We start from the raw sequence: 27,265 nt of genomic DNA, 5'->3' as shown, positions 1-27,265 counted from the left end.
CCCAAACCACTCACTTATTCACGGGTTATAAATAGTTTGGTTTAGTTTATTGTCACATGTACAGAGGTACAGTGAGAGGCTACTGAGTGCTATCCAGTCAGCGGAAATACTATACATGATTACAATCGAGCCGTTCTCAGTGTACAAATAGGGGATAATGGGAATAACGTATAGTGCAAGATAAAGTCCAGTAATGTCCGATTCAAGATAGTCCGAGGGTCTCCAATGATGTAGATGGTAGGTCAGGACCGCTCTCTAATTATTGGTAGGATGGTTCAGTTGCCTGGAGACAGCTGAGAAGAAACTGTCCCTGAATCTGGAGGTGTGCGTTTTCGCAATTCTACACCTCTTGCCTGATGGGAGAGGGGGAAAAAGGGAGTGGCCAGGGTGAGACTCGTCCTTGATTATGCTGGTGGCCTTGCCGAGGCAGCATGAAGTGAAGATGGAGTCAATGGAAGGGTGTTGTACTAAGTGCTGGAATAACTCGGGTGTCAGGTAGCACCTCTGGAAAGAAAGGATTGGTGGCTTTTTAGTTTGGAACCCTTCATCAGACCTTCCAGTGGAAGTGAGGTTGGTTTGTATGATGACATCTAAGAGTCAGGAATTTCCCATATAAGAGTCAGGAAGTCATGAAGCATTATATAGGACTTTGTTAGGCTACATTTTGAGTATTGTATACAGTCCTGGTCGTCCCATTACAGTAAAGATGCAGAGGCTTTGGAGAGGATGCAGAAGAGGTTTATAAGCATGATGCCTGGATTAGAGGGTGTTCACAACAAGGAGACGTTGGACAGATTGGATTGCTTTCTCCGTAAAGCCAAAGGTGGAGAGGAGACCTGGTAGACATATGTAAAATGATGAGAGGCAGAGACAGGGTAGACATTCAGAACCTTTCCCCAGGGTTGAAATATCAAAGAAGAGGGCATTGCTTTAGGGTTGAAAATGGCAACGTTTAAAAGAGATGGAGACAATAGACAATAGACAAAAGGTGTAGGAGTGGGTTATTCAGCCCTTCGAGCCAGCGCCGCTATTCACTGTGGTCATGGCTGATCATCCACATTCTGTACCCCGTTCCTTCTGAGGCAGCAAATTCCACAGATTCACAAATCTCTGGGTCAAAAAGTTTTTCCTCATCTCCGTTCTAAATGGCCTACCCCTTATTCTTAAACTGTGGCCCCTGGTTCTGGACTCCCCTAATATCGGGAACATTTTTCCTACCTCACTAGTGTCCAATCCCTCAATAATCTTGTATGTTTCAATAAGATACCCTCTCATCCTTCTACATTCCAGAGTATACAAGCCCAGCCGCTCCAGTCCATGCATATATGGCAGTCCCGCCATCCCGGGAATGTACAGGACAGGTTTTTTACATAGAGAGTGGTGGATTCCTGGATTGCATTGTCAGGGGTGGTGGTGGTGGTGGAGGCTGAAACAATGGTGGTGTTTAAGCGGTTTTTACTTATGTATGGTGATATGCAGGGAATGGAGCATTGTGGATGATCTGCAGGCAGATGAGATTAGTTTATCTTGGCATCATGTTCACAGAGACAATGTGGACTGAAGGGCCTGTGCCGTACTGTCCCTTGTTCTATGTTCTATTTATGCAAGGTCTGAGTATAGAACATGTCAGTGCAGGTAACACTAAGAACTAGTAATAAGGAATAACATCTCCCTAATACCTGGGCTTGAATGCAAAACAAGCTCATTTCAATGCAAGTATCCATTTTAAACAGAGCTGCTTCATTTATGCTCCTTAAAACAACCCTGGGCTCCTTGCATAAGCGATGCAGCACATCTGACAATGGTAGATGCAGCCTCAGGGGACAGAGAGTCTGTTCAAAGAATAAGGCGAATCTCGCTAAGGATGCGCAAACTTCAACTTGAGGTTTGATTGCATAATTTGTCTTGATATACATCGCTTGTTCCAAATTTCCACAGAGTATTGGGACTCGGATAAATAATTGGGAAGGGAGTTGTTTGCAGAATGAATTTGGACGAGTTGGTTTGCCTCTTCCCCGATGCTCGCCGTAAGAAGCAGTCTCCCGTTTATCTCAAGACTCAAGAATGCAAAGTTGTTCATATCTTCCACAAAGTAGCTGATAAGTGACTTGGATCAATGTTGCCCTCTGATCGCAAACTAGAGGGTCAGGAGCTGCCCAAATATATTCCAAACGGTACAGGAGTCAAGAGTGTTTTATTGTCATTTGTCCTGAAACGGAACGATATATATGTAGACAATGTGGAATCAGGCACCTCGGCCCAACTTGCTCCCGCCGACCAACATGCTCCATCTAGTTTTATTTAGAGATACAACGTTGAAACAGGCCTTTCGGCCCACCGAGTCCACGCTGACGAGCGATCCCCACACACTTACCCTATCCTATACACACGAGGGACAAGTTTACAATTATACCAACCCAAGTAACCTACAAACCTGTACGTCTTTGGAGTGTGGGAGGATACTGGACATCCCGGAGAAAACCCACACGGTCATGGGGAGAACGTACAAACTCCGTACAAAATAGGACCCATAGTCAGGATTGAACCCGGGTCTCTGGCGCAGTAAGGCAGCAACTCTACCGTTGAGCTACCGTACCACCCCTACACTAGTCTGAAGTCCCACATCATCAGGTTCAGAAACAGCTACTTTTCTACAACCATCAGGTTCTTGAACCAGCCTGCAAAATCCTAATCCTACTGCAGTGCAGTTCACCTCTTGCACTACCATGGACATGCATTTCTCATTGTGTTTTGCTCTGCCTTTTTCATTTCACTGTCTGATATAATTGATGTATAATTGATGTTGAATTTGCTTTAGTGTGTTGTCTGAGTCTATGTGCCTGTGATACTGCTGCAAGCAAGTTTCATTCCACCTGTACCTCACCATATTAGTTCATCTGACAATAACCTCCATTTGACACTTTTTCTGATTCAGTCACTAAATGTGGTGATGCCATTATTAGTTCATCGTCCCCTTTTGCCTCTGAACTGGAAAGGTAGAGTTGCTGTTTATGGCGCCAGAGACCTGGGTTCGATCCTGACCTCGGATGCTGTCTTTGTGGAGTTTGCACGTTCTCCCTGTGATGCCATGGCTTTCCTCCGGGTGCTTCGGCTTCCACCACATCCCAACGATGTGCGGGTTTGTCGGAGAATTGGCCTCTGTAAATTATCCCTAGTGTGTAGGGAGTCGATGAGAAAGTGGGATAACATAGTAGTGTGAACAGGTGATTGATGGTCGGCATGGACTCAGTGGGACGAAGGGCCTGTATCCATGTTGTATCTAAAAAATAAAATACTTCTGGGCAAATCTGGAGTTACCTACAGGACAGTCTACCTTCCTGCAAGGACAAAAGATGTTTTATGATCTTGTATTTGCTTTGTAAGCCTTTTCCTTAAACCTGATTCATTTAAATACTCAAATGCCGTGGGGGGATTTGAACTCATGTATCTGGTTCATTTGTCTAAAACTCTGGTTGTCCAATAACTTAACCACTACACTACAGTATCCCAAAGGACTTATGATTCCCAGACCCTCCCTTCCCTTATTGACCTTACTATCTACCTCTTTGGCTCTTTAGTTTTCAAAAGGACTGCATCGGAGAACTTGAGGTGTGGGGGGGGGAGTGTTCAATGTGAAAAACAAACACTATGTGCTGGAGTGACTCAGCTGGTCAGTCAGCATCTCTGGAGATAATGGACTGGCAACATTTTCAATGGTTCTATGGTGCTTTTATTGTCACATGAAACTATTTTCTTACATATAGTCCAGGACAGTATTTCCCTACCTACCCCCGATCGTCGATTAGCAAAGGCTACAGAAACAGGCTACTGAGCCCGCATGCAAGAGGTGGCATGTTTTGGCAACATTGTTGGAGTCCAGGCCGCGCTCTAGGTGTTATGAGCGATGCCCGTTCCAGGCAAGCCCCAGGCTGCTGCGAGCCATTAGCCATCGCCTTCCTTGGACATCTGGATCGACCAACAAACCCACGTCCCTCTCCTCGTCCGTCCACCTTTGTGCCCTGGGGTGGCCTCCCCCAGTCGACCACATGGCCAGACCCCGGTTTCCTCGCCTCTCCTCGGGTTGCAGTTACCTGCGATTGGAGAACTCGATGTTCATACCATTGGGTTGCAAGCTCCCCAAGTAGAATATGAGGTGCTGTTCCTCCATGTGGCCTCACTCTGGCAATGGAGGAGGCCCAGAAACACTCTGGCAATGGCAGAGGCCCAGAGGACAGAAAGGTCAGCGTGGGAAAGGGAAGAGGAGTCGATGTGGTTAGCAACCGAGAGATCCAGTAGGCTTTAGCCACCCGAATCCTATAATGGCAACAGAACACAATGGAATATCTCTTGCACTGCTGTGGACTTGTTTTCTAACTGTGTTTTGCTCGGATGTTTAGTATTTTGCTCAATTTTTTCTTTTCCCGTCTTCTAGAATTTGTGTGTAATTTGTGTACAATTTATGTATGTTGTGTGAAGGGTCCCGACCCAACTGGAAACATCACCTATCCATCAGTCTGAAGAAGGGTCTCGACCCGAAATGTCACCCATTCCTTCTCTCCAGAGATGCTGCCTGTCCCGCTGGGTTACTCCAGCACTGGTTGTCTTTTTGTGTAAACCAGCCTCTGCAGTTCCTTGTATGAACAATCAACACAGATTCCTCTCTTTACTTTAGACTTGAGAGATAGTGCTAGCTACTGACTGGTCATTGGTCACTGGTCGGCGTGGAAACAGGCTCTTCTACCCACTGAGTCTGTGCCGACCAGCAATCACCCCGTGACACTATCCTATACACTAGGTACTATTTTATCAATAGACAATAGGTGCAGGAGTAGGCCATTCGGCCCTTCGAGCCAGCACCGCCATTCAATGTGATCATGGCTGATCATCCCCAATCAGTACCCCGTTCCTGCCTTCTCCCCATATCCCTGACTCCACTATTTTTAAGAGCCCTATCTAGCTTTCTCTTGAAAGCATCGTAGTCAAATAACCTACAAACCTGTACGTCTTTGGAGTGTAGGTGGTAAGCCATTTAGAATGGAGGAGAGGAAACAGATTTTCATGCAGAGAGTTGTGAATCTGGAATTCTCTGCCTCAGAGGGCAGTGGAGGCTAGTTTTCTGGATTCTTTTAAGAGCTGGATAGGGCTCTTAAAGATAGCGGAGTCAGGAGATATGGGGAGAAGGCAGGAACCGGGTACTGATTGGGGATGATCAGCCATGATCACATTGAATGGCGGTGCTGGCTCGAAAGGGCCAAATGGCCTACTCCTGCACCTATTGTCTTTTGAAACCGGAGATCCTGGAGAAAACCCACGCGGTCACAGGGAGAACGTTCAAACTCCGTACAGACAGCACCAGTAGTCAGGATTGAACCTGGGTCTCTGGCGCTGTAAGGCAGCAACTCTACCGCTGCGCCACCTTGTCGCCTGTTCTTTCTGTGCCCAACCAGCTGTTTCCCTTCCTCCCTAGCTGCAAGCAGAAACTGTACCTGGAGAAGTTGCCGAACACCAGCATCATCATCCCCTTCCACAACGAGGGATGGTCGTCGCTCCTGCGGACAGTGTACAGCGTGGTCAACCGCTCGCCAGATCAGTTGGTGGCAGAAATCATTCTGGTGGACGACTTCAGCGACAGGGGTAAGTGACGGTGTGGGCACTGCTTTGCTCGCCCCCCCTCTAAGTGGCCCTCTGTGTTGTTATACTCCTGGCTTGCTGAACTTGAACTCACAATGTGCAATGTTGTATATATTTTGATATGTTGCCACCAAGGATAAAAATGAGATATAACAACTTGCTTGGCCCCGTGTTATAACCTGCCGACATTGAACCCTGCTTCTGTGGTCTCCAGACTTCAAAAGAGTCTCCGAGTAAAATTTAGCATGCATGTTACAATATTGAGTTTCTGTTTCAATGCATCGGCAGAGGATGGATTTCTACCAATGTTTTCTGAAGACTTTACTTAAGTAATGGCTAATGCTACCTTGATGCGTTGACTCCAAATGCAGCGTAAATACCAAGTATCCTGGGGAGTTGTATTGACACAGGCAATGGAACATTCAGGTTACATTAGTCAACCTTTAGAATGCAGCATCCAGGTTTACTCAAGAATGCCACAGTGACTAGTATCCCTGGTCATCACAGAGGCAGGCTCCCGTGTAGCTGTTTACAAGTCTGTTTTTTTGTGTAATCTACTGTAATAATAGCCCAGAGTTTCCAGAGTGGGGCATCTTGTGGGAGATGACTGGGTCATTCAATGTTGTTCCACCCCCAGTTTTTAGCTTTGAAGGTAAACCCGTGCTGCAAATGCTGTGGCTGTGAGTTGATGTTGATACAGAGGAAGCAATTTTTGACTTTGGGGAAAGATGGGTTTGCCTTACCCCTTCACCCAACCAGACTGAACGACTGAATATATGAACATTACTCAGAGACGGTGAACATCAAATCAGAAGGGGGCGGGCAGATGGAGATAAAAGGCGGAGAGGTAAAACATTCTAGACGCCATCTAGAATGCTGAAAACACTTAACATTACAGGGAGCGTCCTTGGAGAGAGAAACAGAGTTCACGTTCTGGATCAAAAGTGTTTTGGCCGACAGAGTAAAGAGACAGAGAGCATAACTAATGTCTTCTTCAGAAGTATTATTCATGTGCACAACAGGAATCTAAAGGAGAGGGAATTGGAGGAAGAGGCAGAGCAACAATCATTGAAGAAGACAGCTACACACCAAAGTTATGATCTGAGGTCTATCTCGGAAATCAATAGGGTCAGGTGTGGGGGAAATGGAAGGAAGCTTCATAGGAACAACCTGAGATGTTGTATTCAAGAGAGAGTTAGATTTAGCTCAAAGGGATCAAGGGATATGGAGAGAAAGCAGGAACGGGGTACTGATTTAGGATGATCAGTCATGATCATATTGACTGGCGGTACTGGTTCAAAGGGCCGAATGGTCTACACCTACACCTATTTTCTGTGTTTCCATATTTTCTATAAGATACTGTGCCTTACTTCACAGCCTTGGCTCATGAGAATGAGAGGAGTTTTCATCGTTGCAACTGAAATAGCTACCGATTTGGAAAAGTGGTTCTCTGAGAGAAGTGGAAAATGGTTTCCATTGGTTCACCGTCGTCAGGGGTGGAAAACCTGGGGGGGCCAGAGGGGACATGTTCCCCCCCCCCCATGTTTTGAGAGGTGGGGGACAACCCCCCAAGTTTTTGTGATCCCGATTATAAAATCTCCGCTTTTAGCGCTGGATTGAGCCTCCAAAGCCTCGCGCGTGTGTGTGAGTGTGAGTGTGCGCATGCGCGCGTGGCCGCCAAAAAATTGTGTCCCCCCGTCCCCTCCATGTTTTGATAGCAAGTTCCGCTCTTGACCGTCGTTGACTTGTACGCCAAATCTCACATAAAGTGACCGTTGCTTTCCTGCATTAACCTCGCTAACACTAACCCATGGCCTTTGAGTGTAAATTGACAACAGTACTCATTTTAATTCAGATAACGCAGAAAACGTGTGGTGCATGACAAGCTAAGAAGCAAAGGGCACACTTGCAGCTGTTAACAGATGATATTTTTCAAAGGTCTGAGCCATCGCTTCATTGGTGGTCAATTAGTTGTTTGGTTAAACTTGTGCATTGAATTGCCTCTAGCCTTTTAGAGTCATGTTATTTCCAATTTGAAATGTGCGTGTTATTAAATGCGTCTTTTTTTTTCATTTGTGACATTACATTTGCGCTAGGCTGTTTAGGAATTTCTTCATGAAATCTACAGTTGAAATCTGAAACACTCTCTTACCTATTGGTGCTGGGAGACTTTAATAAAATTCTAAATTCTGTATTGCTATATACAATGATTCAATGGTATTTTATTGTCACATGTACCTAGGTACAGAGAACTACTTTGTTTTTTTAAAGAATACACTAAGTATGCAGAGCTGCTACTTAACTGGCACCGACAAAGTTAAAAATGTACTCATTATGGTCTCAATGGTCCCTCTTTGTTCTCAGAGGCCTCCTCCTGCCGGGTCCCTCGTTGTTTTCTGTGGCTCCCTCCCCACCAAGTCCCTCTTTGTCCTCGATGGCCCACCCTCCTCTCTGCGTCCTGCCTTTGACCCGACCGCCTCTCCCCCTCATACAGTTCACCAGCCGCTAGTCCCTCTCTACTCCGGTCCTTCTGCTTACATGCCTGGGGGTGCCTCAGAAGGACCTTTAACGGCATGGGAGGTTAGGCACACCACCCCCCCCCCCGAACCTCGTACCATCGGCCCTTTGTCCATCCTCTGCCTTTGTCGCCGACTTTCTCCTCCTTCCACTTCGGGGGCGAGCGGGAGAAGAGCCTCGTCTCACTCCAGGCGGGATCCACGGCTGGCTGCCTGCCGCAGCCGGGGTCTGGCAACCATCTGCACGGCCTCGTGTCAGTGACGCCGGTGGGTCGGAGCCAAGTCTGGAGGTGGTTCCATGTCCTTAGTTTAAGAACAAGGCTTATGAGACCAACATGCGTTACTGGAGTTAGCTCACAGAACATGTTGCTCCTGTTTCTATATTATTGTTACTGTATATCTTTACTCTTTGTACTTTGCTGAGGCCTTCAGTCACATAGACAAGTTCAAGTGACCCTGCAGTGAATGGAGTACACAGGTGAGCCATAAATAGATTTGCACTTGGTTATATATCTTACTTGTCTGAGTTTTCCTTGCACTTGTTGGGTCATGTGGGTGTAGAATCATTTCTGCCAATGTGACCTACCTTGAGTATTGTCACAGAATTATTGCCAGTTGTTTTGGATTGGAATGACTATTGTGCTCCAGAAGGTGAAACAGAAATTAAAGATGTATAATCAGTAGCTACTACTGATATAGCTGCAAAAACCTCCAAGGTGTTTTTCAGCAGCATTGCTAAACAATAGTCAGGAGATTTAGGGTGTAGGAAGGAACTGCAGATGCTGGTTTAAACTGGATCGACATAAAATGCTGGAGTAACTCAGCGAGACAGGCAGCATAACTGAAGGAGGGTCTCGACCCGAAACGTCATCCATTCCTTCTCTCCAGAGATGCTGCTTGTCCTGCTGAGTTACTCCTGCATTTTGTATCTATCTTCAGGAGATTTAGTATTTAGAGGTAGAGCATGGAAACAGGCACTTTGGCCCACCGAGGCCATGCCAACCATTGATCTTCCATACACTAGTTCTATGTTAGCCCAGTTTTACATCCTAAACACAAGGGGCAATTTGCAGAAGCCAATTAGCCTACAAACATCCCCTCAACAACTTTACAATTGACTCCTCCCATTTCCTCCAAACACAAGGCGTAGCTATGGGCACATGCATGGGCCCCAGCTACGCCTGCCTCTTTGTCGGGTACGTTGAACAATCCTTGTTCAATACGTACCAGGGCCCCATCCCCGACCTCTATCTCTGTTACATTGACGACTGCTTTGGGGCCAACTCCTGCACCTACACACAACTGACTGACTTCATCCACTTCACCACCAACGTCCACTCCAATACACCTGGACCATTTCCGACACTTCTCTACCATTTCTTGACCTCACCATCTCCATCGCAGGGGACAGACTCCTGACCGACATACATTACAAACCAACTGACGCACATGGCTATCTGGACTACACGTCTTCCCACCCTGCCCCCTGTAAAGATTCCATCCCCTACTCCCAATTCCTCCGCCTACGCCGCATCTGTTCCCAGGATGAGACATTCCATACCAGGGCTTCAGAAATGTCCTCGTTCTTCAGGGAACGGGGATTCCCCTCCGCCACCATAGATGAAGCTCACACCAGGGTCTCATCCATACCCCGTAACACTGCTCTCTCTCCCCATCCCCGCACTCGCAACAAGGGCAGAGTCCCTCTGGTCCTCACCTTTCACCCCACCAGCCGGCAAATACAACACATAATCCTCCGCCATTTCCGCCACCTCCAACGTGACCCCACCACTCGCCACATCTTCTCATCTCCCCCCATGTCTGCCTTCCGCAAAGACCGCTCCCTCCGCAACTCCCTTGTCAATTCTTCCCTTCCCTCCCGCACCACCCCCTCCCCGGGCACTTTCCGTTGCAACCGCATGAAATGCAACACCTGTCCCTTCACCTCCCCCCTCGACTCCATTCAAGGACCCAAGCAGTCGTTCCAGGTGCGACAAAGGTTCACCTGTATCTCCTCCAACCTCATCTACTGCATCCGCTGCTCTAGGTGTCAGCTGATTTACATCGGGGAGACTAAGCGGAGGTTGGGCGATCGTTTCGCCGAACACCTCCGCTCAGTCCGCAATAACCAACCTGATCTCCCGGTGGCTCAGCACTTCAACTCCCCCTCCCATTCCCGATCCGACCTCTCTGTCCTGGGTCTCCTCCATTGCCAGAGTGAGCAACAGCGTAAATTGGAGGAACAGCACCTCATATTCCGCCTGGGGACCTTGCGTCCAGATGGCATTAACATTGAATTCTCCCAATTTTGCTAGCCCTTGCTGTCTCCTCCCCTTCCTTAACCCTCTAGCTGTCTCCTCCCACCCTCCCATCCGCCCGCCCTCGGGCTCCTCCTCCCTCCCCTTTTCCTTCCTTCTCCCCCCCCCCCACCCCCCATCAGTCTGAAGAAGGGTTTCGGCCCTATTTCCTTCGCTCCATAGATGCTGCTGCACCCGCTGAGTTTCTCCAGCAATTTTGTGAGCCTACAAACATACGCGTCTTTAGAATGTGGAAGGAAACCAGAGCACCCGGAAAAAAACCCATGCGGTCACAGGGAGAACGTGCAAACTCCGTACTAACAGCATTCGTAATCGGAATTGAATCCAGTTCTGGCAGCAACTCTACTGCTGCACCACTGTGCCACTTCAAGCCAGATTAAGACCATTTAATTGTCCGGAACACCAGGATTGGAGCAAAGAAATTCCGACTTGCTGTAACTTTACATATTAAACATGACAATTCAACAAATGAATATACAATAAAATATCAGTTATTCTAAGTTATTCTCTTTGGATAGCACAGTGGTGCAACGGTAGAGTTGCTGCCTTATGGCACCAGATGCCTGGATTTGATCCTTACCTCGGGTGCCGTCTTTGTGGAATTTGCAAGTATTCCCTGTGATCGCGTGGTTTTCCTCCAGGTGCTTTGGCTTCCACCACATCCCAAAGGCATGCAGATTAGTAGGTTAATTGGCCTTTGTAGATTTCCCCTAGAATGTAGGGAGTGGATGAGAAAGTGGAATAACATAGAACTAGCGTGAACAGAGGATCGATGTGCAACGTGGACCCGGTGGGCCGAAGGGCCTGTTTCTATGTTGTAACTCTAAACTAAACTAAATTAAACTAAACCAAACCGCACCAAAGATAGACACTGGTGCTGGTGTAATTCAGCGGGTCGCATCTCTAGAGAAAAGGGATAGGTGACATTTGGGGTTGGAATCCATCCAGCCTACATCACCTATTCCTTTTCTTCAGAGATGTTGCCTGACCCGCTGACCTACTCCAGTATTTTGTGTCTAGGTTATAAGCCAGCATCTGTAGTTCCTTTCTAAACCAAACCAAATCAGAACAAGATAGTGCAAGGCAACCTTAGTGCAATGTCCATAGTAGTTTGATGCAGAGGTTAAGTTGCGTTTGGGGTTGTGCAAGGTGCTTCAAGAGCCTAATACACGATGGGAAGTATCGTGTGCTGAAACCTGGAAATAACGGTCTCATACCTTCTCCCCCATGTAGCGGTGTGGCCAAGGTGTGTAGGTCAAACTGCACAGATTGATCATGAGTGACATGAGGAGGTTTTGGATAGGTAGTTTGGATTAACGAGCTTTTAAGCTGAGGGAAGAGAGATACTGTAGAGGAGGATAGGAAGGAGATTGCGGTGCACAGGTTTAGCTTAGTTTATTATTGTCACGTATACCGAGGTACAGTGAAAAGCTTTTTGATGCATGCTATCCATTCAGCAAAAAGGCTATACATGATTACGATCAAACCGTCCACAGTGTACAGAACCAACGTCTGTAGTGCAACCAAAGGTACAATCCATAGAAGATCATAGTTGGGGCAAGTTTTTTACACTGACTAGTGGGCACCTGGTATACACGGCCAGGGGTGGTGGTGGAGACAGATACAATAGCGGCGTGTAAGAGGGTTTTAGATGGAAGTACAGGGAATAGAGGGATAGACACAAAGTACTGGAACAACTCAGCGGGTCAGGCAGCATCTGGAGAAAAGGAACAGATGATGTTTTTGGTCCGCACCCTTCTTCAGACTTTTTCAGAGTCTGACGAAGGGTTCCGATCAGAAACGTCACCTGTTCCTTTTCTCCAGAGATGCTGCCTGACCTGCTGAGTTACTCCAGCATTTTGTGTCTATCTTCGGTGTAAAGCAGAATCTTGCTGTTCCCTCCTATACAAAGTACAGATACAGGATAAAGGTTATAGCGTTTAGTGCAAAAAAAGTCAGATTGAAGATAATTCGAATGTCTCCAATGCAATAGATGGTAGGCCAGGACCACTCTCTAGCTGGTGAGACAATAGACAATGGGTGCAGGAGTAGGCCATTTGGCCCTTCGAGCCAGCACCATCATTCAATGTGATCATGGCTGATCATCCACAATAAGTAACCCGTTCCTGCCTTCTCCCCATATCCCCTGACACCGCTATCTTTAAGAGCCCTATCTAGCTCTCTCTTGAAAGTATCCAGAGAACCGGCCTCCACCTCCCTCTGAGGCAGAGAATTCCACAGACTCACAACTCTCTGTGAGAAAAAGTGTTTTCTCATCTCCGTTCCAAATGGCTTACCCCTTATTCTTAAACTGTGGCCCCTGCTTCTGGACTCCACCAACATCGGGAACATGTTTCTTGCCTCAAGCGTGTCCAAACCCTTAATAATCTTACATGTTTAAATAAGATCCCCTCTCATCCTAAATTCCAGGATATACAAGCCCAGCTGCTCCATTCTCTCAACATATGACAGACATATGAAAGAATGGTTCAGTTGCCTGAAGACAGCTGGGAAGAAACTTTCCTTGAATCTGAAGGTGTGAGATAGAACAGAGGATTGCCAATGAGCCACATTTGGAAGAATGCAAATATCGCAGCTGGTTGTAAGACCAAAGGGCTTAATGGAAGATAGCCGCAAAATGCTGGAGTAACTCAGCGGGACAGACAGCATCCCTGGAGAGAAAGAATGTATGCTGTTTCGGGTTGAGACCATTCTTTAGCTGGACTTTATGGAACTGGGAATGGGAAAGGTAATGGAGGGATTTCAAAACTAGAAGGCAAATTATAAAATAAGTTATTGCTTAGCTAGGAAATGAGATTCAATGGGCCAGAAGATTGAATTGAATGCTATTTATTGTCATTCAAACCTAGGTTTGAACGACATTTCATTTCTACAGTTTTTTACATGACAAAAAAACCCAAGACCCACACTTAGCACAGTTTATATAAACATCCATCACAGTGAGTCTCCAACACCTCCTCACTGTGATGGAAGGCAAAGTCTTATCTATTCCGTTGTTCTTCACCCGCAATCCAGCAGTCCGAACTGGGGCTCCGATATTAAAGCCCTTGGCGGACGATGGTAAGTCCTTTGGCCATTAGCCAACTGGGGCTCCGATGTTAGAGCCCCCGGTGACGATGGTAAGTCACGTGGCCACTAATCCGCACCGGGTGATGTTAGGCCTCGCTCCGTGTCCTTTCAACCCCGCGATTCCAGCGGGAGAAGCTGCTGTTGCGGAAGCTCTGAAAAGCCGTCTCCCCCCAGGGACCTGGAGCTCCTGATGTTCCCGTCCACCGGGGCTGCAGACGGAGCTTCCGAAGCTCCAAAGCCAGGTCGCAGCCGTGCGCCACCATAGCTCTCCCCGCTCCAAAGATGGCCAGCTTCTCGATGGTAGGTCTGCAGACTCCACGACTGGAGCCCTCACGTTGGTCCCGGCTGGAAGCCACCGCCGTCTCCACAATGTTAGGCCCAATGACACCAGAGAAAAAGTCGGGACCCCGTACAGGGAAGAGACTAACAGTTTCCCCCACATCCCCCCTCCACCCCCCTCATATACACAGCTAAAAAATAATAAAAACTAAGCTCAAGATATACATTTAACAAGACAAAAATTTAAAAAAAGACGGACATCTGTAGTCGGGCCACTGCCGTTAGGTGCCGCCACACCCAGAAGTAGGAGACCAGTCTCAGTATAAGTAAGGCAGCTCAATCTGAATTCATATCACCAAGCCATCAGAAGCTGAAGTGCCCGAGGCAAATTGTTCAGGCGTTCCACAAATATAAGCATCAAAAGTGTGATCTTCATCAGTTGGGATAAAGCTCGATCCCGCCGTATACAGTGCACCAGCCATTCATTGGGATGCCTCTTCAACTTTCTAGATAATTGACTTAATCCTAACAATGGGTTTCTAGGAGCTGTTTTTTTGACCTGGTGATAATGCAATCGAATGTCCTGTGCAGCTGAGGGACATTTCTCATTTGTAGAAGACATAATTGCATGTAACGTCCTCAATGTAATTCCTTCTGTGTTTTGTCCGCTGGCTGGTGGCAATGAGTTTAGACTTCCATCATCTGACCCATCATTCCTTGACTTCCATCATCTGACATCCTTGCAGACCTATCTTTCCGGTTTTGATGATCTTCCCTAGGGGCATGTTAAGATCCTTCGCCTTAGAACTGAAGTGACATGGCCCTGGGGGCTGATCCACTTGCAAACGGCGTTGAAAAAAAAGAGAAATCACCAGCTTCATTCTAACCCATTTACACCCCGACCATCACACAAACTGGCTAGTCTCACCCCGGTCAATCCCTCTTCTCCCCTCTCCATCAGGCAAGAAGTACAGAAGTGAAGGCACACCTCCAGATTCAGGGACAGTTTCTTCCCAGCAGTTACCAGATAACCGGACCATGAGCTGCCATCTACTTCCTTGGAGACATTCAGACTATCTTTAATCAATTTACTGGACTTTATCTTGCACTAAACGCAATTCCCTTTATCCTGTATCTCTGCACTGTGGACGGCTTGTATTGTCTCAGCTGACTGGAACGGAACAAAAACTACACGCAGACCATCACACAAACTGGCCTCCTTTCCATTGACCATCTACACTTCACGGGTCCTCGGCAATTCCGCCAACATAATCAAGACCAGTCTCACCCCAGTCACTCCCTCTTCTCCCCTCTCCCATTAGGCAGGAGATAAAGAAGATTGAAAACAAACTCCAGATTCGTCAATAATGGGAGCAGCTTGAAGAAACAAAGGATTGCAGATGCTGGTTAATACACAAAAGGACTTAAAGTACTGGAGTAACTCGGCAGGTCAGGTAGCATCTCTGGAGAACATGGTTAGGTGACGTTCTGGGTCTGTCTGAAGAAGGATCTTGACCCGAAACCTCACCTATCTCTGTGCTCCAAAGATACGACCTGACTTGCTGAGTTACTCCAGCACTTTGCAACTCAATAAAAGCAGCTGCCTTCTATTAACCGGGCCTGAACTATTTGCGATCTTAACCAGCACTATTAAATCTCCTCTAAATACAAGCGGCACGATGGAGCAGCGGTAGTGTTGAGGCTTTACAGCGCCAGAGACCCAGGTTCAAGCCTGACAACAGGTGCTGCCTGTACGAAGTTTGTACGTTCTCCGAAGTTTGTATTTCATCCCACATTCCATAGACGTGCAGGTTTGTAGGTTAATTGGCTTCTGTAAATTGTCCCAAGTAAGTAGAATAGAACGAGTGAATGTGGTGATCGTTAGTCGGCGTGGAGTCAGTGGGGCACAAGGCCTGTGTCCACGCTGTATCTCTAAAAAACTCTTTGTTCCGAGAAGAACAGCCCCACTTCTCTCTTCTAATCTTGTCATTGAGATTCCTCATCCTTGTCACCGTGCTGCTCAATCATTTCTGCCGCCTCCCCATTACCTTCTCATCCTTCCTAAAGTTAAGTTTAGTTCCATTATGGTGATGCAGCTGCCTCACTGCCTCAGAGACCTGGGCTCGATCCTGACCTCAGCTGTGGTCTATGTGGTGTTTGCTCGTCCTCCCTGTGAATGCGTGGGTTTCCTCCGGGTGCTCTGGTTTCCTCCTACAACCCAAAGACATGCGGTTAATTGGCCCTCTGTAAAATTGCCCCAAATGTGCAGGAGTGGATGAGAAAGTGAGTTAACTGAGGAGAATGATGCGGCAGGTTGATCACCAATGTTGCTGGAAGGGACATGGGTCTTCAGTCAGATACAAGAAGCTGAGGAAAACCTGCAGAGCATGTTGCTTGTTAAGATAGACACAAGGTGTTGGAGTAACTCAGCGGGTCAGGCTACACATTCCTAATCCTACACATTTTGTCTATCTTCGATATAAACCAGCATCTGCAGTTGCTTCCTACACATGTTACTTGTTTGATAGACACAAAAAGTTGTAGCAACTCAGCGGGTCAGACAGCATCTCTGGAGAAAAGGAATAGGTGACGTTTTGGGTTGTGACCTTTCTTCCTTTACTCCCAAGATGCTGTCTGTCCCGCTGAGTTACTCCACCGTTTTGTGTCTATCTTCTGCTTAAACCAGTATCTACAGTTCCTTCCTACATGTGTTACTTGTCAATGTGGAAACAAGTCTCGCTGCCCTGTAAAGGTCTGTCCTGTGGCAGAACCTAATGATCTACCACAATGTTGAAGTGTTAATTAGAGCAGTTCACAAAACAAACATTCAAAGGGAAACAGAGCACATGCGACCTCTAACTGTAACTTCATCTTTCACAGGTCACTTAACCAATCTCTTTTAAGGGATTGCTTGCATGTTGGATTTGCTAATATTCTGTTTACTAACAGAAAGATTAATTGAAGATTCTGACAAGTTTCACCCTCGAGGGTGTGACTTTAAATGACATTAATTTATAATTCATTTGAAAATCCTAATTAAACCCATGTTTTTGCTTAATATTTAATTAATGCATCTCCAGATATCACTAAGAAGGTTTAATATTTAATCCTTCTTCAAATGTCAATTTTTACATTTTTTTAACTCTCCCAGTGATCGCCACTTTCTATCGGCTTGGCAATATGAGTGTTACTGCAGTATTAATCAAAGATCTTATACCGAGCAAGATAGTTCACTCCTGCCAAATCCAATGGGCTGACATGTAGTACGCAACGGAGCGGAACGTGGGCCTTTTCTTCGGCCATTTCAGTAAACCCGACCCAACTTTGGTTATCCCTCTCGCAGTGTAATCAGCGTTGCGGGGGAACAGTTTGTGTGTGTGATTATAGTGTTAGATTCATAATTCATAATTCTGTCAATTCATAATTCTGTTATTTTTTGTAAATGATTAATATGTTAACTAATGATAATTCTGTTAAAAATGCATTGCAAACCTCCCCGCAGAGGTTCACCTGCATCTACTCCAACCTCATCTATTGCATCCACTGCTCTAGATGTCAGTTGATCTATATCGGTGAGACCAAGCGTAGGCTTGGCGATCGTTTCGCCGAATACCTCCGCTCGGTCCGCATTAACCAACCTGACCTCCCGGTGGCTCAGCACTTCAAACTCCCCCTCCCATTCGGAATCCAATCTTTCTGTCCTGGGACCTCTTCCATGGCCAGAGTGAGCACCACCGGAAATTGGAGGAACAGCATCTCATATTCCGCTTGGGCAGTCTGCACCATAGTGGCATAAACAGTGAATTCTCCCATTTCCGGTAGCCCTTGCTGTCTCCTCTCCTTCTCAGCTTTCCCTCAGTCCTCGGGCTTATCCTCTTCCTTTTTTCCTTTCTTCTCCCTGCTTCCCCCCCCCCCCCCCCCCCCCCCAGTCTGAAGAAGGGTTTCGGCCCGAAACGTTACCTATTTCCTTCGCCCATAGATGCTGCTGCACCCGCTGAGTTTCTCCAGCATTTTTGTCTATCCCTGCAACTTTACCCTGGCGTCTCAGCCGTGCTGATCTGGGCCAGACTTCCCCCAAGCTGTGGAAGGAACATAGGCATTTTTTTGCTTTTTATTTTGAGGCAGAAAGAAAATGAGGATAATATTTTTTACCTAAGATCTTTAATTTTTACGAGGATGTTTCCGTAACCATCTCCCGTTTCCGCATTAGTATCTTTGCTCTGCTATGGGATCTTTGGTGTGGAGACGGAAGCCGGTTACGGAAATGGGGCCGAAGATTATCCTTGACTCCGCCCATGACCTTACTATGTCTTTTTCGTTGAGTGGACTATCTTGCTCCGCTCTATGATCTTTGCTACTAATAAGGCCAGCATTTATTGCCCATGCATGAGTCTCCCTTCAAAGGTTCAAAGGTTCAAAATGCAATAGATATTTTTAAGGAGACAATTAACAGATTCTTGATTAGTAAAGGTTTTTGGGTTATGGGGCGAAGGCAAGAGAATGGGGTTGAGACACAAAGGTTGATCAGTCAATGTGTTGCCAGGGATGGTGGTGGGAGCGGATATGATAGTGGTGTTTAAGAGGCATTTAGGCAAGTACATGAAAATCCATGGATGGAGGGATACCAATCATTTGTACAGTTGGGGTTAATTTAGTTTGGCATTGTGAAATCACACACCACCAGACTTGGGAACAGCTTCTCCCTCTCTGTAATCAGGCTCCTGAACAATCCTTCCATTCACTTCTACCCAATGGTGGACATTGGACTTTGTCTATGGAACTGATATGCTACAATGCTCTACAATTGTGAGAAATATATTCTGTACTCTGTATCTTCCCCTTTGCTCCATCTAATGTACTTGGGTTTGATTTGATTGTATTTAGATATGATTCTAGACCAACTGGGACCCGTTGGGTCCCTGTCACACAGGAGGCCTGGTTCCCCCAACGCAACCCGTTCCCCAATGCGATATTCCACCACTAACCCATAGTCCCCACGGGAGTTGTGGTCCCCCAACTCAACCCGTTCCCCAACGTAAGATTCCACCCTTCCCCTGCCTCCCCCAGGGCCTAAAAAAAATCCAATTGGACTTTCCCTGCCTGCCGTATCACTTCCAATTACAATACCGATTCACCCTCTCCCTCCTGTTGTAGCACTTGCTGCCAGGAGCTGGAGTAAGTGTTATATGATGGCAACATTGTTGCAAATGTCAGGTGGTGGACTGTGATGGTGGACTGACAGAGTGTTCCTGTATTGCAACTTTGTATCGAGAGTTGTTGGAAGCTGCCAGCAAGGATTTTAACAGTAAAAATCTTGTTAAAGTTGGCTTTTTTAAAATCTTTAAATATCAATAACTTATGAAATAGAACATCAAATGTGAAGAAACGTGATACGAACGATCATGGGGAAAAGCTGAGTAAGATTCTGCAAAGATTTGCACATTATTGTGTATTGGGAGGAGTGGAGGAGAGCCGGGCGGCAGCAACAAAAATCAGCAGCGAAATAGAAATAGGAAAAATGTCGGCGTTTTTGTAGGAGAGCCGGGCGGCAGCAGCCATTATGGTGGCTGGCCAGCAGGCGACAACAAAATGAGTGAAGGGAGGGAAGGATTTTATTTAAAATGTGTAGATTAAAACAACGAAATTTAATGTGGATTGAATTTGCGAATGTAAAAGTGAAATGCCTAGCGATATGGAAAAAAATCGCGGTTTTTGCGTGTGGTTTTGGCGGACCAATGAATCAAAGGCCTAATCTGACACCCACAAACAAATAAAGACACAAACAAATAAAGACACACACACACACACACACAGAGTTTTAAAAGTATATAGATAGATAGATATCCTATCTGTTTGGATAGTATGCAAAACAAAGCTTTTCATGGAACATCGATACACGCGACAATAATAAACCTAAACCTACCTGAGTTACTTCTACTTGTCTATATTGGGTCCATATTCCTCCAACACATTTATGTTCAGGTTCATGTCCAAAGTTCTTCTAAATGTAATTGTTCCAGCCTCTACCACTTCTTTTAGAATCTCTTTCCACATACACAATACCCTCTGTATGAAAAGTTCCTCAGCCCCCTTGAAATCTCCCCCTTCTCACCTTAAACTCTGCCTACAAGTATTAGATTTCCATTTCCTGAGATAAAAATTGACAATTTACGATCATGTTGTGGCGGCTCCTAAGGGTCGTGCCATTATACTGCCGAACCCCTCGGCACAGGAGTGGTGCAGTCCGGAGGCGGTCCTTAGCTGGAGGGTATAAAAGGCAGGGTTTGGGTGCCATCTTTTCCTGGTTTCGTCTTCCCCTGAACCGGGAGGAAATAAAGTAAAGTGCTTCTCAAACTTCGGACTACTTGCCTCATTTTGAGACCCACGCACTACTATGTTTTCATATACCTTTATAAGGTTATCCCTCAGCCTCCTATGCTCCAGGGAAAAAAGCCCCAGCCTATCCATTCCCTTCTTATACCTCCTGCACCTTAAACATGGTAACATCCCTGTGAATCTGTAGAAACAAAAAACTGCAGATGCTGGTTAATACACAAAAGGATACATCCTTGTGAATGTTTTCTGCACCCATTCCAGCCTAAGGACATCCTTCCTATAGCTAGGTGACCAAAACTGCACACAATACTCCCAGTGCACTCACCAATGTCTTGTATAGCTATAACACGATTAAACAAAAGTTTAATCCAGCTCTTGAATTAAACACTGAGAGGCGGCACAGCAATAGAGTTGCTGTTGCCTTACAGCACCAGAGACCTGAGTACTACATGACTAGGCTAATGCCTGTATGGGGATTGCAGGTTCTCCCTGTGACCACATGGGGTTTCCCCAGGTGCTCTAGTTTTCTCCTACATTCCAAAGACGTACAGATTTGAGAAGGGTTCCAACCTGTGAAATCACATATTCTTTTTCTCCAAAGATGGTGCCTGACCTGCTGAGTTATTCTAGCATTTTGGGCTTATCTTCGGCATAAACCAGCATATACAGTTCCTACCAACACAGTTTTGTAGCTTAATTGGCTTTGGTAAATTGACTTTGAGTTGAGTTTATTGTCACGTGTAACAAGGTATAGTGTGTGCTAACCAGTCAGCGGAAAGACAACACATGATTACAGTCGAGCCATTCACAGTCTTCAAATACAGGATGAAGGGAATAACATGAGTAATGTTTAGTGCAAGATAAAGTCGAGTAAAGTCCAATCAAAGATCTCCAATGAGGTAGATAGTAGCTCAGGACTGCTGTCTTAGTGGACCAAAAAGCCTGGTCTGTGTAGAATGAGCAAATCTGATACTTACATAATCAATCAAATTATTCCCCTCATTACTCTTCCTCCCTTATTAATTCCAGATTATTGAATTCATTGGATTTTAATTTCCGTGTTGCCGTGGTGAGATTTGAACCTGTGTGTCCAGATCATGAGTTCAGGCCTTGCATTATTGGTCCAGCGGCTTAGCAACCACGCACTACTGACGACATCACGATGTATCTATGGCAACGTGACCCAAAATAAAAGATCCTTCAAGTGCCACTGAGCAAATAAAAAAGACGCCGCGGCACAAAGTGAATAAAAAATTTAATAAGGGTTTATTCAAATACATCAAACAGAAGCCATCTCAGCTGGTGGGCACAGTCCAGTGCTCAATAGTCAGTACTCAGATGTCACGGCAACCCACCACCTAATGCAATTGCTTTACTTGCTTCAGTCTGCTCCCTGCAGCTCTCAAAGAGCGATTTAAATGAGCCTTAAAGAATCATTCTTTCAGCGCTCCTTCGTTGTGACATTTAGGAGGCAGCAGCGATGCTGGATAGTTACGGTGCATTCATGAGGTGCGCCGTGGTGCTGTAAAGGTTGTTTCCCCTGGCAGTGCTCCACGCTGGGCACCTTCCTCTCGCTCGCCCACACAGGGCCGCCGTGGGAGGTGACTTCCTTTACTTGTGGCGGCAAGAGCTCATTAAATTCCTTTGTCTTCCGACAATTTTGTTGATGAAAGTTTGAGGCTGTGTCAGGAACAAAACCAATCTCGTGTCTAGATCAGTCACGTATTTGGACTGCACAGGCACAGGCCCTTTGGCCCATCATGTCCATTCTGACCACAGAACATATAACTGTACAGTAAATAGGCACTTCTTCAGAAGAAAGGTTCCAACCCGAAACATGACCTATTCCTTTTCACCAGAGATGCTACATGACCTGCTGAGTTACTCCGGCATTTTGTGTTTATCTTTGGTATTAACCAACATCTGCATTTCCTTTCTAAACATAGAACAGTACAGCACAGCAACAGGCCCTTCAGTCTATTTGTCCATGCTGACCATGGAACACAGAACAGTATAGCACAGGGACAGGCCCTTCGGCCCATCATGTCTGTGGCAACCATAGAACATAGAACAGTACAGCAGCAGAACAGCCCCTTCGGTCCATGACATCTGTGCCGAACATGAATCCAAGACCAACTCTTATCTGCCTGCACACTATCCATACCCCTCTAATCCCTGGATACCCATGTACCTATCCAAAAGCCCCAACACTTGCACTCAGTCTAGAGTGTTTTATTGTCACATGTGCCAAAACAGAATAATGAAATTCTTCCTTGCAGCACCACAACAAATATGTAAACATAGTACTCTTATAACCTGTAATAAATAGCAAATAAAAGTTCAGTTAACATTGATTAAAAAAAATAGAAAAGTAAATATACAATAATAATGCAAAGTCAAAAACAATGCTCCCAAACCAATATAGTTCAGAGCTTATTTATGGAGGTTGTAGTGTCTGCCAAGATCTACTGGATCTCCTGGTTGTAGCCATTTTAACTCAAGTCGAGAATGTTTTATTGTCATATATACCAGATAGGACAATTAAATTCTTACTTGCTGCAGCACAGCAGAATATGTAAACATAGTACATAACGGGAGAAAAAAAGTTCAGTGTGTATATATACACATACACACATACTCAATAAATAAACAAATATAGTGCAATAAAAATAATAGTCTGTTGTAGTTCAGAGCTTATTTGCTGTCGTGTTTAATAGCCTGATGGCTGTAGGGAAGAAGCTGTTCCTGAACCTGGTTGTTACAGTTTTCAGGCTCCTGTACCTTCTTCCCGATGGCAACGGTGAAATGAGTGTGTGGCCAGGATGGTGTGGGTGTTTGATGATGTTGGCCGCATTTGAGGCAGCGACTTCGATAGATCCCTTCGATGGTGGGGTGGGCAAAGTGGGATGATGGGCTTGTTTCCACACTGTCTGACTCCATACCCTCATTTAAACACCCCAGTGCCATACTGGGTTATAAACTGTATCTCTGGGTCAATAGCCAGGCTGCATGTTCAGGAATTTAATTGTTATTTGACCGTATCCTCTATGCCAGTGAACCTTATGTGTGGAAACTACTGCAACCAGTTCTGAAGATAAATGTTATTTTCTGGGTGCAGTGGGACTAGTTTAGTTTAGTTCAGCGATACAGTGTGGAAACAGGCCCTTCAGTACACCATGCCGAATAAACAATCACCCCTACACTAGTTCCATCTTACTCACCAAGAACAATTTACAGAGGCTAATTAAACTACAAACCAGCACGTCTTGGGAATGTTGGGAGAAACCGGAGCACCCAGAGAAAACTCTAGACAGGGTCCAGAGGAGGTTTACAAAAATAATCCCAGGAATTAGTAGGTTGACCTATGATGAGTGTTTGTCGGCACTGGGCCTGTAATCGCCTGAGTTTAGAAGAATGAGGGGGGACCTCATTGAAACATACAGAATAGTGAAAGGCTTGGGTAGAGTGGATGTGGAGAGGATGTTTGCAGCCTCAGAATTAAAGGACGTTCTTTTAGGAAGGAGATGAGGAGGAATTTCTTTAGTCAGAGGGTGGTGAATCTGTGGAATTCTTTGCCACAGAAGATAGTTGGAGGCCAAGTCAATGGATACTTTTAAGGCAGAGATAGATAGATTCTTGATTAGTACGGGTGTCAGGAGATTATGGGGAGAAGGCAGGAGAATGGGGTTAGGAGGGAGAGATAGATCAGCCATGATTGAATGGCGGAGTAGATGATGGGCTGAATGGCCTAATTCTGCTCCTATCACTTATGATCTTATGAACCTGTCCCTCTGGTGGTAAGGCAGCAGCCGAGAGGGTGAATCCTGAAATAGTCCAAGCAGTTGCAGAGCTGAGCACGCTGCCATTGTTTGCTATCGAGCTTCTCGGAGAGGGATTAATTAGAATGAGTCTTGCTGTGCTATTTATAAAGTCACCTCTGCAGCATTGCGACGCGCCTTAACAACTGTGAAATCTGTAGCGTCCTCACCTTTAAGATAGCGCTCCTAATTCAACCACAATCAAAGGCCGTTTCATCTCCCATTTAAGCTGCGTTATGCACTAGCCTGTCAGAATTGTGCATTAAATTGCATATATTTATGCCACAAATTCCGCATTTCAGAGTCTAATTGGATCCTGGTACTTGCTTGAGGTGAGCTTCAGAACAGTTAATTTGACAGCTTTTCTACATTTGCAGACATTTTATAGCTAATAGCAACCAATCTTAATGATTTCATTGTATGAATGAATGTCATTATTATGCAGTGTCCTGGTTTCTCATCTTAATAAGCATCCAGTGGCATTAGAATTATTACTGTTACTGAAGAAGGTTAATCATGGTGTGATAGTGCAACAGGTATTGAAAGTCTCTCCTAAGTCATATTGCACTTCAAGTCATTAGCTATGATTTATTTCTGTTCGTCTACAAAACAATTCCGAGATGCCCTTATTAAAAAATGTATCCTTTCAGAAGTTCAATCTTAGCTTCCCCCCCCCCCCCCAGTAATTCCTTTGGAGTTTTAACAGAATGGTGAAACAAAGGAATAACTTTAATGGAAACATTCCATTTATTTTTGTGCTATTGTAGTCAGAGTTTCCTGAGACTATTTGAATTATCTGAAACCTTACAGATTTCCTTTAGGTTTTGAGTTTTGTCTTTTCAAGTTTGTCTTTGCATATTTGGTAAACGTCAAAAAATATGGAGTTTTTTTATGTACTTCATCTTGCTTTACAAACCCAGATGTCAAAAGTGTTTAATTATCATGTGCACCACCAATGGAATAATAATATTCATACTTGCAACAGCATAACAGGCCTGTCTACACAATGCACAAAGATAATATATAATTTTAAACATTTCAATAAATTAAACTGTTTAGTTCAGAGGCACAGCATAGAAAGAGGCCATTCGGCCCACCGAGTCCATGCCAGCCATACACTAGTTCTATCCTACACACAAGGGGCAATTTACAGAAGCCAATTAACCTACAAACCAGCACGTCTTTAAAATGTGGGGGGAAATCAGAGCACCTGAAGGAAACCCTTGCAATCACAGGGGAAAGGTACAAATTCCATACAGACAGCACCTGAGGTCAGAATTGAACCTGGATCTGTGAGGCAGCACCTCTACTGCTGAGCCACTGTGCCACAATAAAACCCAATAAAGTCCTTACTGCAATCAAAGATTCAGCATAGTTCATAGTTGAGGTTTGTATCATAATGGGTGCTAAATTACAGACTTTATTTTATTTTTCTCTGTTTTAGTCGACATTGGCTGGTGGGAATATTTTATACATTTAATGAAGATTGTGAGTGGATTATAGGATCCATTCACAGGGTATCAGTCTGTAACATATTTGTATTGTGTTTCATCATATTGAATCTCGAGGATAACATTGCTTTAGAAATATCGGGGATTGGTAAAGCAATTCATTGTTTGAGATCAGCCCATTGAGATTAAGTATTCCACTTTAAGAGCTCAGTATTAAAGAAAAATGTAGGTGCACTTTAAATGGGAGAATCTAGAACCAGAGCGCACAACCTTGGAATAAAAGTACGTAGGGATAAAGAATTGCACATTTTCACAATCCTTGGGGTGAACTTTAAAAAAAACTGTCTATTCCATTTCTGAACAAATTGGATTTGATACAATGATCGAGCCTCTTTCATCCCAGTTGTGGGTGCCACAGTGGTACCAGAGTAGAGTTGCTGCGTCACATTGCCATAGACCCGGGTTTGATCCTGACCACTGGTGCTGTCTGTATAGAGTTTCCATGTTCTCCCTGTGACCCTGTGGGTTTTTCTCTGGGTGCTCTGGTTTCCTCCCACACTCCAAAGACGTTGGGATTTGTAGGTTAATTGGCTTCTGTAAATTGTCCCTTGTGTGCAGGGTAAAACCAGTGTACTGGTGATCGCTGGTCGGCACGGATGGGCTATATTTCTAAACTAAACTAAATTTAACTAAACCAAGTTAAACTAAACTAAACTAAACACTTTGTGTCCTTTTATGTAAACCATCATAGGCAGATCCTTGTTTCAACATTTAATGATACTTGGACAAGTGCATGGATAGTATGATTCAGTTTTATGGTCACGTGTATCGAGGTACAGTGAAAAGCATTTGTTGCATGCTAACCAGTGGAAAGACTATATATGATTATAATTGAACCATCCACGGTGTAAAGACACGTGATAAAGGGAATAGACAGTATACCATAGGTGCAGGAGTAGGCCATTCGGCCCTTCGATCCAGCACCACCATTCAATGTGGTCATGGCTGATCATTAAGGAATTAAGATATAGATCAAATGCAGGCAAATGGGACTAGTTTAGATGGGCCATCTTTGTCAGCATGGATGAGTTGGGCCGAAGGGCCTGTTTCTGTGCTGTCTAAACTAAACTTGAGGAAATGTACTCTCTGCAAAGTCCCTCTCCTATTTTAAACACCTTCGAGGTGCACTGCCCTTTAAATGTGTTGCTCTTCCCACAGAGAAAGCTTCTTCAGCTTGAGCATCTTTATCCCGATATCCATTGAAATCGATCTGTTCCACTGCTCATCGCAGATTAAATCACTTATTTTCATTACTCCCAGATCCCCTCTTATTAACTCCAGCACAATTCCAAATCACTGTTGAATATTTCAAGACAGTGAGATGAAACTCGTGCCCTTTCTCAACCTTGAGCGATGCTTGTATTTACTCCATGATTTAACTTGCCTTCCTGCCCCAGGAACTCAAATCTCTTCATAAGTGCTTGTGTCGATCAGTATCATGGCAGTCCAAAACTGTGTTCCTGTTTAGGTTGACAGTTCAGGAGATGTGGATAACACTCATGATTTGTATCATTTATTTTGCTGTTGTCCCTGAACCGGTGAGGCAGGCACAAGTGTGTCGCAATGGTTTACTTTAGTTTTGTTTATTATTGCCATGTGTATCGAGGCACAGAGAAAAGCTTTTTGTTATGTGTTATCCAGTCAGGGAAAAGACAGTAGAAACATAGGTGCCGGAGTAGGCCATTCGGCCCTTCGAGGCAGCACCGCCATTCAATATGATCATGGCTGATCATCCAAAATCAATATGATCATGGCTGATTCAATAT

The 27,265-nt window shown here is 45.2% G+C and overlaps 1 protein-coding gene across 2 annotated transcripts in view; it reads left to right on the top strand.

Annotated features, from left to right (window-relative positions):
• The window catches only part of galntl6 (polypeptide N-acetylgalactosaminyltransferase like 6), a 799,191-nt gene that overhangs the window by 341,137 nt on the left and 430,789 nt on the right, over window positions 1-27,265 (top strand). For both annotated transcript variants that reach the window (XM_055632320.1, XM_055632321.1), the window contains one exon: window positions 5,468-5,634. In XM_055632320.1, the coding sequence (XP_055488295.1) occupies window positions 5,468-5,634 (167 nt within the window). The remainder of the gene's footprint in view (window positions 1-5,467; window positions 5,635-27,265) is intronic.

This window comes from Leucoraja erinacea, chromosome 3 (assembly GCF_028641065.1).
Source record: "Leucoraja erinacea ecotype New England chromosome 3, Leri_hhj_1, whole genome shotgun sequence".
NCBI lineage: Eukaryota > Metazoa > Chordata > Chondrichthyes > Rajiformes > Rajidae > Leucoraja > Leucoraja erinaceus.
The sequence above is the reverse complement of the archived record's forward strand: the minus strand, read 5'-3'. Positions and strand labels throughout refer to the sequence as shown.